Source organism: Idiotropiscis lumnitzeri, chromosome 19 (assembly GCF_059441095.1).
Source record: "Idiotropiscis lumnitzeri isolate Australia: NSW breed Sydney's pygmy pipehorse chromosome 19, RoL_Ilum_1.0, whole genome shotgun sequence".
Classification (NCBI taxonomy): domain Eukaryota; kingdom Metazoa; phylum Chordata; class Actinopteri; order Syngnathiformes; family Syngnathidae; genus Idiotropiscis; species Idiotropiscis lumnitzeri.
The window spans coordinates 5,383,889-5,403,609 of record NC_142409.1 but is presented as its reverse complement, the minus strand read 5'-3'; the positions used below and the strand labels follow the sequence as shown (position 1 = coordinate 5,403,609).

Here is a 19,721-nt window from a genome sequence, read left to right as displayed (position 1 = left end):
TCCCCATTCCATAATGATGCAGTGCCGTTCCAGACAACAAATATGAATTAACACCTTTGTGACAGACTCAATCAAAGTCAACAATGTTATCTTTTTGAAGACAGAATTTTTAGATCTCATTCGATGTGACAGTGTCGCTCATCAATTATCTGGCAAACGGATGGCCCCCACACAAAACCACCCACCTCTAGCAAGCCGCTGAGATACTTGGCGCAGAGGGAGGCGGGCGAGAGGTCAAGGCAGTGCGAGCTCCAGCCAGACTGGGCTGTCAGGCTGACGATGCCCTGCAGAGTCCTCTCCAGGCTGGGGAGGCCATAGAAGTGTGGGGCGTCAGACACCCGCAGGCTCTGAAGGAAGCGCAGTGCCAGCTGGCTCTTGAAAGGGCCGGCTAGTGCCAAACATAGCCTGCGACGACAGATAGGAGAGACAAAACAGAAAAGGCAGGCAGAAAGAAGCAGGAATGGAGGATGCAATAAGAAAGATCAGTTAATGACTTGACCTGGTTTGTTACACCATCTCACCTGTCTGAGGTTTGTGTCAGCTGACAGAGCAAGTTTTTAAAGAGGCTAGTGAGCTCTCGTTGTAATTTCTGGCTAACGTGGTTCTTCACTTCCTCTGGCTCCTCTGGGTGTTGGCCTGAGTTCACAGTCTCCACGCCAGGCAACAAATTAAGGAGGGACACAGTTTCCTAAAGGTGTGAAGATCAAAGGACACACATTCTGTATCAGAACTAGAAATCCATGGACATGAACCCATACTATTCATAAAGGTTTGGAACACAGCCTTGCAATAAATAGTGAACATTGACGAGTAATTGACGTCCACCCAAAAATGTTTGAAATTGCTTATCATTACGACAAAACAGTGGCGAGAGCAATATTTTTCTTTTTAGACAAGGCTATGGCCTGACTAAATGAAGCTCCTTCCCTCATGTGTGTGATGTTGTTCTCTATCTGGGGTGCAATTCAGAATGTACAGCAGCATGTAAGTTGAATTTCAACATGAAGAATTCAAATTGGTATAATAAATGCTTACACACTCACAAAAAGGGTGGAATTGTATTCTTAGAACCAGAGAAAAGGACAACAAACTAAGACAGCTTGATTTAACTGAAGTCGCAACAGAGGTGTATACTGCCACTACATAGCCTGTTAGTGGGTCAATTAGAGTTCAGTGCTGCTTTTTAACTTACACTTTCATTTTGGGAGCATTTTGACAATGAAATTGCACGGACATGGTGTGTTCCAAGTCCTGCTAAGAGATAATTGGACAGTGAAAACTTTTATTTTTGTTGGACCTTTGAATCATTGGGTAAAAAAAAATGTGGCTTTTTAAGATTTGTATTTGAGCACACCTGGTCTAGAGACGATCTCGAGTACTACACTGTTGTATGTGACTAATGCATGCATAGAAACCGGGCATTCAATCTGAATCGGCGGTGGGTGCAGAGAACGGGGAGGGGCCTATTGCTTACACAAGCATGCACACATACACGCACACACATGTTAATAAGAAACTGATTAAATTCTGAAACTAACAAATGGTAGCAGCGAATATTTTCCTGCAGGCAAAAACAAAAATCCAAACACAGGGAGTCATCACTGCCGCACGCCTGAGATGGAAGCTTCATGCTGTGATACGAATGTTTGTGTGCTTTTTTTTTTTTTTGAGAGAGGGAGTAAAATATTTAATATTGCTATTGTGGTTTTGATTTCAGGTACAGTATGTCACCATCTGTGCTGGAGAGAAGAGTTTAACTGGATTACCATAACAGAGGACCACATATTGCTGCGTTGCTGGGTATTTCAAAAAAAAAAAAAAAAATGTGCTGCCTACCTCATTGAGAAGCAGCTCCAACATCCAGCGCAGGTCCTTGTCCTCCGGGTCAGACCAGTGTGTGTGCGCATGTTTGAAGTATTCGTTCAGAAATGCAACGACGTACGCCAGCAGTCTCTCATCCTCCACAGAGGCTGGATGCACCCGCAGAAATCTGCGGGGGGCAAGAGCAAAAGAAGTCACCGTGAGAGAGCACTGAGAAAGAATATGCGATTTTATCTTCGAGGAAACAAAGTAAATACATCTTTTGTTTTGTTAAGACAATTTAAACCAGATACATACAATTTAAATGACTTTGTTAAAAACATAGGTTTACTTGAAAGTGTGTCAAAATTAAGGGTTAATTAATCGTATCTCCCTTTAAATGCTTAATTAACCATGTCGGTACGCTGTGCACTGATGGAGAAGAAGAAATTACCCTGCTGAGCCATGAGGACATTTAATTTATAACAAGTGCCGTCCCACACAGTTCTGCAGAGTTGCAGAAGCAGCCAAGATAATGGTCGTCATAAAAACCAAGCCTTAATTAGCTTCATTTATTCAGCTAAACAAGACATAGTGAAGACGCTACGAATAAAAATTTAAAACACACCTCTTAATTAAGACAGTAATTTATCAAGGATTGGACTAAATTCCATTTTTTGTTTTTGTTTTTGGGTGCCACACTAAATTTGTAAAAAAAAAAAGATGACGCAACGAGCAAACAAATGTTTACAAAAATGTTCTCATTAAATTGGGTGCGGAATATTTGTGAGCTAGTTAGCTGCCCTACAGTTCTGGGTTTGAGGTTCGAATCTTGTGTGAAGTTGGTTTTCTACTTTTATGATGGGGAGATTGTGTTCGACTTCATAGGTTTTAATGTGTGTTTGTACCTGGTCACGGCAATTTGCCAATTGAGCGTGTGTAGCGTTTCTCTGCATCTGTAAGTGGCTGTGTCAGGGACGGACATTCTGTCGATCATCAAGTAGATGTTTAGCATGGACAGGGCGGAGATCACCGAGCTGTGTCCCGCTGCCATGACCACAGCCTGGACGCAGTCCAGCAGGGCGCTGGGAAGGTGGGTTGCTCGCAGGGAAGCGACCTGGGCCTCCGAAAGCTTCAGGACAGCATAGAATCTAAGAGATGAGCGCAGTAAAAAGGTTTTAAAGGTTTGAGGCAAACCTCCTTTCAATGGGCGCCACAGAATTTCAGGTTATATGTGCAGCAGCTTGAAAAACATTAGGAAAAAGTGGTGAGGAGAGACCATTTTTCAGAAGAAAGCATCCAGAAAATAAATGTTGATTTGTGTATAATGACAAAAAGCAGCATCATGCATGGTGCACAGCAATAATTTGAAATTGAATTTGAATCTACTAATATTCAAACATTATCTGACATAGGATAGGACAATAGACTCTAAATGTACACTGATCGTAAGAAATGCAGCAATCAAGCTAGTTTAAACTGTATTAGAGCCGTGGCCATCTGTTTCAATTCGGCGCCATAAGAGGGAAATGAAGACAAATGAACCACATAATATCAAACATATTTCAGCAGAAAAATTCAAGGGAGGACACCCCAGAGACAGGGGCAGCATCTCTCTTTATCTAGCAAATGTAATCTATGCTGGAATCTAATGCAAATATTTCTGTACCCTGAGCTTTAAATCTATCTGATTTACTGCAACCAATGACCTGTTGGGGGCAGAAGTGAGCCTTATTTGGGCAGAAAGTGATTTGGGAAACATTCCAGACCCACCCTCAATAGGTGAAAATCCGCCATATACGGAGCTTTACTGCTTAGTAAAACACTTTTTAAACACAGTGCGTCCGCCTCCACCTTAGTACCATCAAACATACGCCACAACTCAAAAGTGTGTGGAGAGGAATGGAATTGAAAACATTTCTTCAGCTATCACTGTGAAATTAAAAATAAAGTTATCTTGACATAATTTTGTTTTTGGGACTGGAATATTGCCAACAATGCAAAAATGTTTTCTATATTACCCTCTTCTGACAATGAGGTTCCATCTCAAAACAAAACAAAACATTAAAAAAACAGAACATTGGGCTTATCGAGGCATGGATAATAAGAGTGTGCCAACATGTTTAACGCAATTTCATGACAGTCAAGATGTGCTGAGGCCAACTTCGCTCAGCCAGGAAACTCACTCTCTTCACTTTCTGGTAGTCTTTGTCTATGTTCTAAAAAAAACAAATGAAGATGGATATTTTTTTTTTGTTGGAACTCTAACAACAAAACACTGTGTATTATTTTCCATGTCATTTGACAAAAAAAAAAATGTCCCACATCAAAAACTATTAATTTCTCAACACATATACTTTATATTAAATGTTCATCATCACTGAATTGTGGTTGACAGTTTACTCATGTCGCACTTTCAGCATATGCACACTCACAAAAAGTAAGGGATAGTCAACTGTGGGTAAAATTCCAGAATGAACCTAAAATGCCTTTAGATGCGCATAATTTCACCTTCAAGCCGTCATTGCAAACACATTTGAACTCTAAAACAAGCACAAAAAAATAAAAATATTGAACATATTGTAGTGTCTGGGTGTTAGAATTCCACCTTTAAGAGGTAGGATGGTGAGTAACGCCGGCGAGTGAGTGTCTAGATGTGAGCTGTGGCCAAAAGCAGCTATTGCGTGAGTGTCCTCATTTTGCTTACCTGATTTTCCGGCATGCAATAAAAAGCTGAAAAGTGCATCATAAACTGTGGCTCCCCTTTCCCACATGCAAGGGCATTGCAGTAAATGTATCGTGATAACCCATAAAAAAAAAATGAGCATCAAAGTGTATTACTCAGCGCTGTTGGTCGAGCCATTGGAATCTTCAAGCAGGTTGTCTATACCACAGCGCCATGCAACGTTCCAGGCCACCTGCAAAGCTTGACGGGCAGGAGCTAAGGTCAGTAGATCTGAGGTGGGCATCAGGACGCAACAATATGGGCTGACGGCATGATGGCTCACAGTCTTGAAAGGCATGTTGTATCTTGATGGGTAAAAGTGACAGTGACGTTAGAAATGAGCAACCAAATTAAGACGGATGACAGCAGTCTCAAAGTTTACCTGCGAACAACTGACAGCGGGAGGGAGAAGGTCGGGAGAGGGTCATCGTTGGGGGATTTGTCTGACCTGGTATGCCCACCCAAAAAAAAAAGTATAAGAGGTGATGCGAAAGGTCGGAATGGATAGATAGGAAGCAGATGTGAAAAACTCACCATTTTGCCATGCCGCTTATTTCATCAAAGAGCAGCAAACTCATTAGGACAGCAGCCTCACCCCTGTTGTTATTGTTTGCCTTCATGATTAGAGTAGCTACGCAGAAGACAGAGCATGTAAAACCAATTTTGTATATGATGTACACAAATAATATGAATATGCATCTTAATATATAAAAAATATGAAGGAAAAGCGGATCCGCCTTCATGCCTTTATAATTCATCCCAACGGAACGCCAAGTATTAACTGCATATGAACGAACAGGCTTTTGAGGTAATAAGAAATTATATTAAAAATAATTTAGTGTTGTTTCTTAGGCAATACTGTATTACAAAAAAAATCAAATTGTGAAATATTTCACTCAGTGCATATCTAAAAATGTATGATTTTTACTTTTTTAACTGAACTGCAGCACTCAAAAAATATATTTGTTATTTATTGAGATGCACACGTCTCATTCCCACTTCAAATAAAACTGCATTTCCAATCTTGTACTTTGTAAAATCAATGAGGAAACCACGTCATCCTACCATTAAAATAAGAGATGTTTTTTTTAATGACATACTTGTAAATTTGACACACCACAGAGTATTGATAATAATGCTACCAAATTTGAATGATCAAAAAAAAAAAATAAATAAAGTATGTGAAATGAGTTTTCAAAATCAAGAAAAAAAACAAGCCTATGTCTCCGTTCTCAAATGCTGTGGTGCTTTCTGCTGAAAGCGCAGTATCCAAACGTGCCTGTGCGCTACCCCACATATACCCAGTCACAACCTTATTTATTAATGAGATGTCTTTCTAAAATAATGCACCTCGGAGCAGAGTGATGAGCAGCACGTTGCGTTGCGCCAGACTGTTCCTGAGACAGGGATCAGCATACACCAGTTTTCTCAGGATACACACACAAGGCTCCAGCATGCAGTCTGAGCTCTAAACACAAGGACAACAAATACATTTAGTGTTTAATTGTCGGGAAGAAAAAATGAGCAGTACTCTCGCACGCGTCAGACAAGCGAACCGGCACCCCAGTGACACGATGGGACAAATAGCACCTGCAGACAGCTCATTGTATGTCTACTTCAATGTAGCCAAAGACAGCGTCTGATTCAAAGCCTGGAGGGCTAAAAACACAGCCGACCGGGGCCTGTCTGACACTGTTAATACAGGCCATTTCATCCTTCTATCATCCACGCCTCAACGAATCTCGTCGACATCCACTGGCAACAAGTGAACTTACATGTGTGACATCAATGAGGTCATACAGAGGAAGTTATTGTGCAAGATTCCTTCCGTTTGGCTTGAATCACAATAGTGGTCGATGATTTATTGTTTTGTCAAAGCAGGTTGGAGTTTACCTTATTACCGTTGACGCTGTCAGTAAGGAATGAAATAACTCTCTCAGTTATTCCAAGCTTCGTCAGGACAGGATGCATTGTTGTGGCTTCGGAAAGGGAAGAGAAAAATGCACAAGTCAGAAACATAATGGTGAAAAAAAGTCCAAAGACTGTTCAGACTCATTCAACAGACTGCTTGATTGATTAATTCATTCATTAATTTAGACAACAAATAGACATCCAATGCCCTTAGACTACAGAGAAAAGGACTGTGTAACACTTCCAAATGGCGAGAAAAAATAAAAGCACACCGGAAGTCTGCTTTTAGGTGTGACTGGTGGAAAACTTGCCAAAATTGAGGCAAGTTCTTCTTCTTTAGACAACAAATTAGTTGAGACAGACTCAACAGTGCCGGAATTGTGCACTCCATTACGCCCCAATTTCCCTGAAAGTGTGGCTAATGAACAGTCAATTTCCCCACAATGGATACAAAATCAAGTGAATAATTGCTAATTATGAGCCAGTTGCAGGTGTGGACGGTGCGTTGTGAAAGTATACTGTACTATCAGTATGTGTTAACGTCAATACTTTATAGTGATGGGAAAATGAAGCTTCAAATTTGCTTCATGAACCAGTTGTATTTTTTTAACTCCTCTAGCAGGCACTGCGGGTTGAAGTAAAGTTGTTTATCAAACAACAAGCCAGTGTACTTTCAGCACAATGTTGAAACTTTAACAACTGGTTCATGAAGCAAATTTACAGATTCGGTTTCCCATCGTTAGTATTTTAGCACAACAATTGATGCATGGTTAAAATTACTTTCATTACTCACCGGAAAATTGTTAGAATTTTAATCCGGGTAATCGACTTAAGTTAAATCAACAAATGTTCTGTGTTTCAGGGCATATGATAAAATAAAACGCATCAGTTCAAATTAATTGTGCCCACAGATAGAAGTCAGTGGCGTTGCAGTCATTTCGTTTTGCAATTATTTGTAAGTGCACTCATCTGCATAGTCTGAAACTTCAACACTGTGAAGAAAGCGAGACAGTGTGTGGTGAAATCAATTTGGGAAGCAGAGAAGTAAAGTAAGCAGGAGCCAAGAAAGTAACCAGTCAGCAGTTTTTCTGGAGAAACATAAATGCTTCTTCTGGTTTGACAGCGTTCAGGCATATGGTCGGAAATGCCGATGTAAACTAAAAGGTGTTCCTTAAAGAGTTTATGAGTATTACAGAAAAGAAGCGTAAGGAGTTTTTTTTTTTTTTTTATAGAGAAAGCTCACCCTGCAAAACCACAGACAGCTGCTCGGCAGCCGATCTTCTCAGAGCCACGTCAACAGTGTCTGAAGACAGCATGCTGAAGAGCTTCTCCGCCGCCTCCACCTTAGTACCATCAAACATACGCCACAACTCAAAGGTGTGTGGAGAGGAATGGAATTGAAAACATTTCTTCAGCTATCACTGTGAAATTAAAAATAAAGTTATCTTGACATAATTTTGTTTTTGGGACGGGAATATTGCCAACAATGCAAAAATGTTTTCTATATTACCCTCTTCTGACAATGAGGTTCCATCTCAAAACAAAACAAAACATTAAAAAAAAACAGAACATTGAGTTTATAGAGGCATGGATAATAAGAGTATGCCAACATGTTTAACGCAATTTCATGACAGTCAAGATGTGCCGAGGCCAACTTCGCTCAGCCAGGAAACTCACTCTCTTCACTTTCTGGTAGTCTTTGTCTATATTCTAAAAAAAACAAATGAAGATGGATATTTTTTTTTTGTTGGAACTCTAACAACAAAACTGTGTATTAATTTCCATGTCATTTGACAAAAAAAAGTCCCACATCAAAAACTATTAATTTCTCAACATGTACTTTATATTAAATGTCCATCATCACTGAATTGTGGTTGACAGTTTACTCATGTCGCACTTTCAGCATATGCACACTCACAAAAAGTAAGGGATAGTCGACTGTGGGTAAAATTCCAGAATGAACCTAAAATGCACAATCGCCTTTCGATGCGCATAATTTCACCTTCAAGCTGTCAACTTTTAAATGCCATCTCCAGCTGTTTAATGCGTCAGTATTTGCAAAACAACAAGGGGCAGAATTGGAAAAAAAATCACAGCAGGTGTTTGAGGTTCACATTTTGAAATAAAATGACAACAAAAAAAAATCTCATTCTGCTTTTTGTTAGCATACGGCTGCTTGTAAAAGTACTGAAAAATTGCACGCGAAGGTCAAAGTTCACCAGTAAGGGTAATAGATCAATTCAGATTCATTTTGAAATTTCACCCAAAGTCGACTATCCATCACTTTTTATGAGTACTATATGTCTATTTATACCTTCACAACAGACTTGCTGTTGGTATCAAGAGTGACATCCACCAGATATCTGACGCAATAGAGATTGGGAAGTGAGGAGATCACCGACTGGTCCAGCTGTGGCCTGCTTATTTTCGCATCGTCTGCTCCAGTTAGGTGGGCCATGATGTGCTGTACCGCTGCTATTCTCACCCTGGATACAATGAACAGAGTACTTAATTGAAAACCACCCAAGAAAATAATCATCTTCTCACAGCATGACCACATAAATCAACTTTAGTGTTGTCAGGAAAAAGCTTTTTATCTTCATTACGGCCGTACACAAGCCGCTACAGAAGCAAAATACTCCTCACATAATCGCTAACAAAAGCGTCAAGCAGCGCAGACAAATCTGTTATGTGTTCAAAATTCACCGGAGCTCATCGACTGGCCGGCTGTGAATTTCCATTTCCATCAATATTCATAGACTGGGACCGAGTAGCTGTTTTACACAGACCTCGCAAAGCATTTAGATGACTTGATGAGCCGATTGGCCGACAGCAACAGACTGTAATAATATGTCCATCACAGAAAGTCTCAAGAGCTTGTCTGGTTTGCTAAAAAAAAAAAAAAAGACCCTGAGAGCCAACTAATCACTTTGTGAACAGAAGAACCATGCCATTACATTAGCATACAAAAACACACACGCGCACATTCGGTGCAGGAATATGACATGCACGCACAGGTGGACATGTTTCAAAATGTTGACTCACGTGGGCTGTCTGGTGAAAAGAAGTCTGAGAGCTGCTTTTAACTTGGCCGTACTTGGAAACGTGTCGTCTCTCGCCACCTCTGACATGTCACTTAGTAGCAGGACGCAGCTTCCCAATGACTCCTTGGTGCAGGCGTAACCCTGCCTCACAAACACGCAAAAGTCACTTTTCTTAACAGTCGTTGCAGACAATGAAGTGAACAATGGGGGATTCCTGCTAAGCAGCACAAGAGTAAGTAAAATATACATCGCTTTATAATTACGTGTGGTTTTCATTTTGTCACTTGTTGACAGGACGGGCACAATTCCGAATAGCCCCCTTGAATTAAATCCTGCTCGACAGCCTCGTCACAAACCCATGCATATTTATAAGGGATTTTCAGCCTTTCTGCTGCCTGGAATGGAACAATTAATAACAACATGCCCCCTCTCCCCCCTCGCCTCAACCCAAAAAGGAAATAATGAAACAGGACTATGTAAATGAGCCAATAACTAAATATTACACTCTGGCAGCTCAATAAACGACCTTTGTTGGTCCACAAATGCTACATTTGCACTTTTGATCACAGTTATTTGGATTATGGGGGCACATCAAACACCCACAACCTCTCTCCCTATTAATATCAGATAATAAATTCTGAACATTATAGTGTTGTGTGAGCTGTGCAGTGCACACACAATGTTCCAAGAGCACAAAACCTGTAATATGGCGATGACCCGGGAAAGTGCTGCAATGAATCTGTCCCAGGTTGATGCTGTCATCATCAATCGTCCCTTGAGCAGGAATAGTAGGATATCCTTGGCAGCGACATTCACCTGTAGATCACAGGTTAAGCGGCGGAGTGGCATTTAGCGCTGTGGATAAAGGCAGCAGGTAATGCAAGTGACAGACTTTTAAATGCCTAGCGCTGCGTGATGCTGGCAGTTTAACGGCCTTAATATAATGTTGGAGAGCTTTACTAGGCCCGTGATGCACATAACTGCCGCACAGGCCTTTTGTTTAATTACTATTGCTGCTCACAACCAGGACCCAAACTAACATCTCTAAAAAACTGATGGCTGGCCAGAGTGAATTTGCAATCCATGACCTTGCCCCAGGATCCTTAAAATGGCCAGAATTAACATTTTAAAGGGACACAACGGGGCGTTTCCAATAGACAATTTAGACTTACTTCACAGTTAAGTCATCTTCAAGGTCACACCCAGAACACAAACTGATTTAACATTTGTCCTTAGTAACTTCAGCCATCTTTGCGCTGATCAAAAAATAAATAAATTGGGTGCTTGCTTTGATATATTACAATAATCCCTAAAAGTCAAAAGATGAAATAAATTGTGACTGTCAGAGCTCAGAAAAGGAACCCGTTGACATGAATTTTGACAACGGTTACCTCAGCCATCTTTATGTTGATATAGTTCAAAATGAACATGATTTTTGCATAGGAATTGATCAATAATGTCTAAAATGTTTGAGGAAAAAAAAATCATTTGTGAAAGGTCGAAAGCCGACTGTCCGACGTTGACACCCAAAAGCCAAGTCTGTATTCTTGTTTTGATCTCAGATATACTCAGACGTCTTCGTTTGAATAACTTCGAAATGACCAGCATTAGTTAAAAATTGTGTCAGTTGGACTATAAATGGAATGTAATTAGCTTTGACCAATTGGCTACTTGATACAAAGATGTCTTCCGGGAAATTGACAATGGCCACTGAGCCCTCTTGGCCTTAAAATCAGTTACTGCAAGTGTATATAAGTCAAGTCAAGTCAAGTCAATTTTATTTGTATAGCCCTTAATCACAGACAGTCTCAAAGGGCTTTACATAGCCACAATCGACATCCCCGATCTTAACCCCCAGGAGGGCAAGGAAAAACTCACAAAACCTCATTAGGGGAAAAGTGAGAAACCTTGAGAAGGGACCACAGATGGGGGAATCCCCCTTCCAGGATGACCAGGCTGCAATGGATGCCAACTGGGCAACATTTGACACATACAATGATGCTATGCAATATAAAGCATATAAAACCGTTTTCATTCAAAAGACAGAAATACTTGCCCACCTTCTCTGCAGAATCCTGGAGGCCAAAGGCGCTTATTTCATAGAGCACCTTGTGGTGAAGGAGGAAGTTGACTCCGCCGCAGAGTCCGGATGTATTCTGAATGCCGAGGCACTCCTGTGGGTAGTGCATATAACCATTATTGCAACTTTTATTTAAAAAAAAACAAAAACACTCTAAATAAAGCATGTTACGATTCATCTGTAGAATCTGCATTGGTTGTTTTAGCCATGGACTCTCGTACACACTGACTGCCTGTCTGTCTAATCGGACACCATGCTCTCACCTTGACAACAGTTAATGCACACGTGTAGGTTTCTATCTTGACGGGCTGCAATGGATGTGACAGCAACTTGAGGAGGAGTTTCCGACTCTCCGTCTGGAGGACTGGACTGGGCTGATCAAACTTCCACCTGATGGCGAAGTCACATCAGTTCAAAAGACTATTCATGAGATGGAGCACATGTGGTGTGTAATGTAAGAATCTTTCACTCACAAATAGGAACAGAAACGAACACATTCCTTGACGACAGGCAAGTGTTCGTGAAATGGAAGGCCTTCTACAGCCTGCTCCGCCACTTCCAGGAGCTCGGGCCAGTTCTTCTCTCCCTTAATAAAGAAACAATTTGTTTGCTTGAATTGGAGTGACTGGACCTGGATGATGAAGTTCCATTCACACATTTTCTGTACTCATTATCCTCACTCGGGTTGCTTTGGGGGAGAGGCAGGGGACACCCTGAACTGGTTGCTAGTCAATAGCAGCGAGTTAAGACCTTTATTAGCATGCAACAGGACAATTATTTACTGGCAATGCTCAAAGTAAGATCTGGAAAAGTATGTGTTTGGTGCGGGAGAACATGCTCTGTAATGTTACAAAAGTTGAATAATGAATGAATATGAAAATGAATAAATGGACACTCCAAAATCTAAAATAAAATAAAAAATTCCCAAAGAAAGTTGAAAAAAAAAGAAATTCCAGCTTTCACTCGATTTGGTGGCAAGGTTTCACAATTCAGTGAAACCTTTAAAGTCAAGCACCCCCAAAAGTGCTACAATTTGGAGTGATGGTAAAGAGGAAAAGTGTAATGATAACCATTGGATTCATACAAACAAATTCATTATCTCAAGAAGATGCTATGTTGAACATATAATTACGTTGGTACCTTGGCTTATGAGTTTAATTCATATGGCCGAGCTTATAACACAATTTATTATAGTATCTCAAGTTAATTTTCCCCAAAGAAACACATTGAAATTCTATTAATCCTTGAGAGTAGTCAAAAGAAAATTAGCCTGTATAAGACCAGTCAGTATATCACCAAGTATATTTTCCTGCAAAAGTATGCGACATTCACATCATACCTCATTCTCTACCTCCTTGAGGAAGCTGCAAGTGGATTCCATCCACAGAGCAACACGGGTCACCTTCCTGTAGAGCTCATGGCTGTCAGAGTTTAACTGCTCCAAGTAGGCCACTGCAGTCTCTTGCATGCTGGGTAGTGCCATTCCAAATGACTTGTCCAGGCACAGGTGAAAAATTGCTGTTACTGCATTCTCTGGGACATTCCCATTAGCCTGTGAGATAAAGCATGTTATTATTAAGAAATCGAATATATACATAGTTAGGTTAGCGCACACACACCTTTTCAGGAGGAAGTATGGTCCGCAGGAATTTAATGACGAAAACTGCCGAGGATATGTATGCAACTCGGTGGTGCACTTGAGAATCGCTGCTATTTTCCTGGTGGTAACTCAGTACATCAGATAGTGAGTCCATACATGTTTGCAGCTTCTCCTTCTATAATACACAGAGGCAAGAATGTTGGTCCATCACATGAATGTTCACTTCACACACAATGCAGAGTGTCTGGCTGACGGCCAAGGGACATACTTGCTCAAAGCAGACATGAGAAATTGAATGTAAAGCAGGATTTGAGTGTTATTTTTGGACAAAATAAAGATGTATCCATCTCACAATGAAGAAACTAGAGCAGTCTATTCTCAGACACTTTGTTCTGTTAGCAACAGTGACTGGTTAATACCAGTAGGGGGCAGTAAGTGTCTTGTTTATTGTTTGACTGGTTAACTCAGACAAGCCCATTCCCATCGGACAAAAAAAAACAAAAAAAAACAAGGTCTGCCACACAAAACTGCTCTCCACATAAATATGACAAAACAGGCCACAAGATGTTGAATGGCATGTATTAAACAGGAGAGGGCCTGAGGGTCCTCCTCGTTGACAAGTGTACAGTATGAGCCCAACAGCAGAGGAACATAAGCTTAAATGGAGGATGAAAATACGTTCTGAGGCAAAAACAACTGCGTATTATATAACTTGTAAAAATTGGGGAAAAAAATATCAATTTTCTATACTGGGTCACAAGGAGCTAAAACCTATCCGAGCTGAATTCTGCCCGGCATGTTGATCATATCATAAAATTGTATTTTGGGTTCGTTTTGAAAATTCAGATGGCACCATTGCATCAAAATCCTTTTGTATATACAGCACTGTGCAAACCTAAAATGGCAACTGAAATCCTTCCACTCACAGCATATTGGTTGCAAAAATGGAAAGTTGTGTAACATTCTGAAATTCATTCTTCCTAATCACACGCATCAAATCCGCGTTGACTCTTGAGTAGCGTATGCCTACGTGTTTGTGGCAAATTGCCCGAAGGCAAAACCCAGTACACCAGCCCCTCCCCCATTCAAGTTAGGCGCATCCATTCATCTGCATAAGAAGCTGTCACTAGCTGTGTTTTGACTTGCCAGCTCCATCCCCACCAGGCTGCCATCGTCCCAGACCAGTTCACAAATGCTGTCCCCAAGCAGGAGGACGGTGTCGAACAGCAGTTCCAGAACACGACAGAACACATGTGAACCATCTGAGAAATACAAAATATTGTTTGAGACAAGTTACTGGTGGATTATTTCAAACACTCTTTTCCAAAATGCTATCATTCCATTTATTTATCCAGAAATGAACAGCATGTCAAAATGTGGCCAAAGCAAGAATCCTAGTTGGTTATTTGCACCTTGTGGTGCTGTTTATAGTAAAAATCCTTAACTATCGATACGTCGCACATTTTTTTGGCAGTCGACAAACACTTGTGGTGCATTACTACCAGCTTCTTTTGCACGCTTAAAAAGGAGGCTGCTAATGCAACTGTGCCAAATCTGGGTTTGAACGCATCACGTGGTGGCCCTGTTGTGTAAAACAACGGCACAAGGAACAAAGATAAACACTCATACGATTATTACCATATTTTTGGACTATAAATCGCTCCAGAGTTAAGTTGCTCTGGAGTTACAAGTCACATTTTGGGGGTGTTTTTTTTTTTTTTAATGTGACAATGGTGCTGGCACCGCACCGCAGCGGTCAACCTGGCCACCGCAGCGATGGCCATTTGGTGAGAGGCAGGAGGTAAGTAGGTTTGGCATGGCAAGTTGTCTTCACACATTTGAATGGCCCGGTGAGAGCAATCGAGCTTTTTTTTTTTTTTTCCCCCATTTATCACATTTTGAGAAAGAGCTCCTCGTTTGGATATAAAATGAATGTGAGTTTATAGAACACAAACATACTTGTCTTAAGAAGCGGTATGACATGCTCCAGGGTAGCAACAGTGAACTGAGCTAAAGTGAGCTGCTGCAACCCAATCTCTGGGTCATCTTCCAGACCCTGGTCAGGCAGTGCCAAGCGGCCCACATCTGCAGGAGGTGTCTGTCTGGCTATCTGGGCTGCAACTGTACTTCTGTATGAGCTGCCGCTAGGTGAACAAAAGATGGGAGGGAAACATTAGCCATTCAAGTATAAAGCCAGACCTATGAGATGTTGGGGGATCATGAAAAACAACACACATTTGAACAAGACGTATACCTGTTGGAAGCAGCATCTCCATCTTGACCATCACCCCTGACTCTCTGACCTGTTCCTCCAACCACAGATGGCCGAGGGGAGCATTCTGCTGCTGGGGAAGAAGCCTGTGAACGCTGGGTCACCTGAGCTTCCTGGGAGTAGGAGGAATTCTGGGACACTGTATCTAAATAGCCAAATCAAAGAAAAACACAATCAAACCAAAATAATCGAGTTTGCGTTCTTGAAAGATAAACCATTTTAATGCAGCTTTTGATTTAATTAAGAGGATGCTGAGTCAAGTACTGTATTTCCCAAAATAGTGGCCACCACTCCAATAAACAAAGTGGTTCGAGTGGGAGGAGAGTTGTCTTATTAAAATAATCTAAATCTCAGCTGTAAAAGACGCAAAATTCCATCACAATAACTCACAGGCAGCACCTCCTTGCTTGGCAGAGTGGAAGCTCGGATCTCGATGAAAGCGCAGTCTCTGCCTTAGCCCCACACAAAGCTGCCTCAGGCAGGAGAGCGCCTGCAAGTGGAGGTAACATGCCTCACCTTTACCCGACCCCAGCCTGAGAAGGGACAGAAGTGTCTGAAGACAGGAAGAGACATCATCAGAGAAGGCAATTTATTATAACATGAATGATTGAAGTTATATACGCGAGTTCACATGGGTGTGTGCATTTTCTTGTTGGCTCTACTATTTTTTTAAGATGATTTAGTGGACGACTGGTCTTTAAAAACAAGGCTAAAAATCGGATATGGACAAAATGTGTAATAAAGGTAAATCTACAAAAAGAGCAAATGAAATTGAATTATTGAAGATGCAATTTAATGCAGTAAATCGAAACTAAAAAATACATGAAGAAATTGTACGTTTAAAGATTGGACTTCAGCATGAAAGTCGTATTGCTTTGAAAATACAGTTAATATTGTATGTAATGGTGAAGAAATTTGCATTATCATTTTGAACGGTGTTTCCACTATTTTAGGTACCATGAGACGGGTGAAGCTCAGTGCTGCAACTCATTAAGATTGTGCAAGTGGCTACAGAGTGTCATTTTGGGGAATGGGTGGGTACGTTGAATTTCACCCAGAGTGACTTAAGAGTGCACACCTTTGCAATATTGGGCCTCTGGAGGAAGATCTCAGCAGGGAAGTCCTGCATCATGACGTCGCGCAATAGCTCACACGTGGTCCGCACCAAGTTGGGATTGCTGCTTCTTAAAGAACTTTTTCAGAAGAAATTAATTTGGGAAAAAAACAAACATTAATTAATCACCCAAAATGCTTAAATGTATACTAAATAAACTACATTTGTTATTGGTGTAAATTCATAAATCATTCGTAATGAAATCATTCTATGCAGGAATTAACTTTATTAGCTCTGTATTATTATCATATAGAAATACATAGATTGCCTCTCACCTTTCATTGGAAGATAGAATGTGTCTGTCTGTGTTTGTCAACGTCAGCCACGGAAACACGGAAAACTTCAAGCATTTCACAGCCTCATGCACTGTAGAAAACAGGTGGATGAAATAACATAAGCCAACATAAGGGGGAATTTCAAAAATATATATAATTGAATCTCCAAAGTTGAACCAGACAAAAGTGATACAATTTGGCGTTCAACCATAAGAATATGTAGAAAAAGTGTTGTGCTATTTCTTTGGGTTGTGACGGCAAGATGTGATGCTAACCACAGAAGGTGATGGTGTCTTTACAACTGTGTGAATGAAAGTTAGAAGTGTAGAAAAAAATAAATAAAAATCACTTATTTTCTAAAAAAAAAAATAAATATTTGTTTTGAAGTTACAACAATTGTTTAATCGTATCAAAAATAATATAATAACATTTGTAACTAAGCGTGTTCAACTTTGGAGGTGTGATGCATTGTGCAACAGAAAGTAAAAATCAGTGCCTGCTATCTTCAGAGGAGGCACATCCACATGGTTAAGCATGCTCTTCTGGAAATACCCCCTATTAGGAAGATGCTCATCGGATGGTAAATCTGTGGTTAATTCTGAAGTGACACCATGTACGATAGTCATGAATTAATCTTTACCATTATTGAATAGATTTCATGAGCTATTTGTCAAAGCATGCAGCACCTGTTGGAGGTTTATTGTGGAATCCATGCGTGGAGACAGTGGTGTGACAGGGGATTAGCTCAGGTAGCTGAAACAGCTGGTCCAGGGTTGCATCAATGACAGCTCGAAGTTTCGGTTCCACGTTTGCAGACAGTTGGGAGAGGAAATCCTCCGCCTCTACATCTCTCAGCATCTGGGCTCCACTTGGATGCTTTCCCAAAAAAATAAAAAATAAAAAAAAACAATGAAAGAAACAATCAAGAAATTAAACCAGAGGACATGACCTTCTCTGTCATTTACCTTGGATAAAGTCAAGAGTAAATCCAGAACTTCTTCTTGCATGGGCACCTCTGGGAAATTGAACCATTCCAAGAGATGCACGTACAGCATCTTTTCTTGAACAATGTCGGGGATGGTAATGAGGGAGTGCTTCAGTTTACACAGGATGCTCTTCAATGCTCGAACTCGTATCTCGACCAAAGAGTGGCCTGTTGGTCACAGCGGCAAAACATTCCATTTGAAAAGAAACATTAAGCTTTTGTAGTTGAATTTGGATCTCGGTAGCAGATAAAAGTTGCACAGATGATTTTGTTGACTTTGATAACTTTACCGGATTCGCTTCACGAAAGTGTTTAAGTGTATTTCAAGATCAAGACGCATATAACATCTAACATGAGAGCCGCTGCATTATTAAAAAAAGTTATTTTTTATACATAGTTTGGAGGACTAAAGGAGGCAGTGATCACTGGTTTTACACAATAACAGTTCACCGAACAACCTTTCTCTAACTAAACCTTAGCCTACCTATTTTCTTGATAATGCCAGATAATTCCATATTCTGTGATCACTGATTATCTAGGTATTTAAATAAAGTGTTATCCAAGCCCAGATAAGGTCTAAGTGTGCAGTTTAGTGAGTCGATGTCCGCCCGGGTCACGTAAAAGACTGCTACCCGGGTTTGTTTTCAACATCCGCGCCAGGGAAGCTTCACTTCCGGGATAGGACGGAGATGCGTTCACGGGTTACAAATGTGCAGGAGAAAAAAACATTTTACTCCTTGCAAATCTCGTTTGTTTTGAAGTACAAGTGGAGGATCAGATGAGATCCAATTCAAAAAGTCAGCCTTTCTAGAGGTTTTTATTACCATTGCAAAGCTATTTTATATTCTTTAATCATTATATTTTTCATTCAAATATTAGAAATATAAATATCCTTTAATTAAATAATTGCCGTACTGCAATTCTAAACGAAGTTACTTTTCCTTTTTACTGAGACGTTTAACCAAATTAATCATTATCATCAACTAGATAATGTTGCTTCGTTTGAAAGGCCCTCCACAAACGCTCTATGCACATTTGGCCTATCATGTTTCACTTCAGATGAGATGTGTATTTTATGATTTGAAAGGGTGATAATTAACACATCCAGTTGCATCTATCATGACAGTCACCTTGATGTTTTGGGGGGGGGATTAAAAGTGCATGATACTTTCCTTTACAATTTAAGATAATCTTTGAAGAGTATTTTTAAGATTTGATGTCCACATTAAAAGGATGATTATGAATAATAAATGGGTAAGTTTTAAATAAAATAAGGCTTAGGTGTAAACATCCTAAACACAGTCCTTCCTTGCGCAGTCCCACTGGTCCTGTCACAGGTCTGCAGTGTTGACATTCCTTCTGTTCCTGTCCTCCACTACATTGCCAAGGGTAAGAGAAGCCACTTGGTGAAAAGAGACAAACTAAAAGTGACTACTAGTTTTTTTGTTAATTTTTTTGGGGGGGAAATTAAAATTATTGCCTTGCTTTAATAATGAAAAAGGCATCAAATAAAAATGAAGATAGGTTTCACCTCCATAAGTGTATTTTGTTCTTCCGCTAGTTTGTTTCTTTGTGATGCCACAACAGAATGATACCAGTGATGGCAAAGAAGAAATAGTGTGATCGTAGCCATAGAACTGGTTATGGAATTGTTGCGACACACGGAAGTTTCTGGTTGCGCTGTACAATATATCCAATATAATTAATTACATACAGTATGGATTACGAGCATTAAGATGAATACATCCCAGCAATATTTCCAGTATAAAATGGGACTAGATTAGTTTCAGCGCGTATGAGTAAAAGTTTGATTGTTTAACTAATGAATTGACTTTATTTCTAATGGGAACATTTGTTTGGAAAAAGAAGAACTTGGATGTCAATCCACATCATGAAACAGAAGGTGTCTGACTTG

General features: G+C 40.3%; 1 protein-coding gene across 3 annotated transcripts in view; it reads right to left on the bottom strand.

Moving 5' to 3' along the window:
- Positions 1-19,721, bottom strand: part of rttn (rotatin) — a 171,668-nt gene that overhangs the window by 20,117 nt on the left and 131,830 nt on the right. For 2 of the 3 annotated variants that reach the window (XM_088282801.1, XM_088282798.1), the window contains exons 1-28: positions 18,291-18,423; positions 17,787-17,974; positions 17,508-17,697; positions 17,318-17,419; positions 16,822-16,912; positions 16,511-16,625; positions 15,823-15,985; positions 15,415-15,577; positions 15,120-15,304; positions 14,307-14,422; positions 13,180-13,335; positions 12,900-13,112; positions 12,034-12,146; positions 11,824-11,950; positions 11,541-11,654; positions 10,180-10,296; positions 9,482-9,621; positions 8,751-8,922; positions 7,680-7,779; positions 6,419-6,504; positions 5,876-5,993; positions 5,060-5,156; positions 4,908-4,973; positions 4,642-4,830; positions 2,709-2,951; positions 1,837-1,990; positions 522-688; positions 186-405 (exon numbers count right to left, since the gene is read on the bottom strand). In XM_088282801.1, coding sequence (XP_088138927.1) covers positions 186-405; positions 522-688; positions 1,837-1,990; positions 2,709-2,951; positions 4,642-4,830; positions 4,908-4,973; positions 5,060-5,156; positions 5,876-5,993; positions 6,419-6,504; positions 7,680-7,779; positions 8,751-8,922; positions 9,482-9,621; positions 10,180-10,296; positions 11,541-11,654; positions 11,824-11,950; positions 12,034-12,146; positions 12,900-13,112; positions 13,180-13,335; positions 14,307-14,422; positions 15,120-15,304; positions 15,415-15,577; positions 15,823-15,985; positions 16,511-16,625; positions 16,822-16,912; positions 17,318-17,419; positions 17,508-17,697; positions 17,787-17,974; positions 18,291-18,321 — 3,936 coding nt within the window. In that variant the 5' untranslated portion in view covers positions 18,322-18,423. Of the gene's footprint in view, positions 1-185; positions 406-521; positions 689-1,836; positions 1,991-2,708; positions 2,952-4,641; positions 4,831-4,907; positions 4,974-5,059; positions 5,157-5,875; positions 5,994-6,418; positions 6,505-7,679; positions 7,780-8,750; positions 8,923-9,481; positions 9,622-10,179; positions 10,297-11,540; positions 11,655-11,823; positions 11,951-12,033; positions 12,147-12,899; positions 13,113-13,179; positions 13,336-14,306; positions 14,423-15,119; positions 15,305-15,414; positions 15,578-15,822; positions 15,986-16,510; positions 16,626-16,821; positions 16,913-17,317; positions 17,420-17,507; positions 17,698-17,786; positions 17,975-18,290; positions 18,424-19,721 lie in introns of those variants that run through there. The other variant, XM_088282799.1, reaches the window with a different exon arrangement.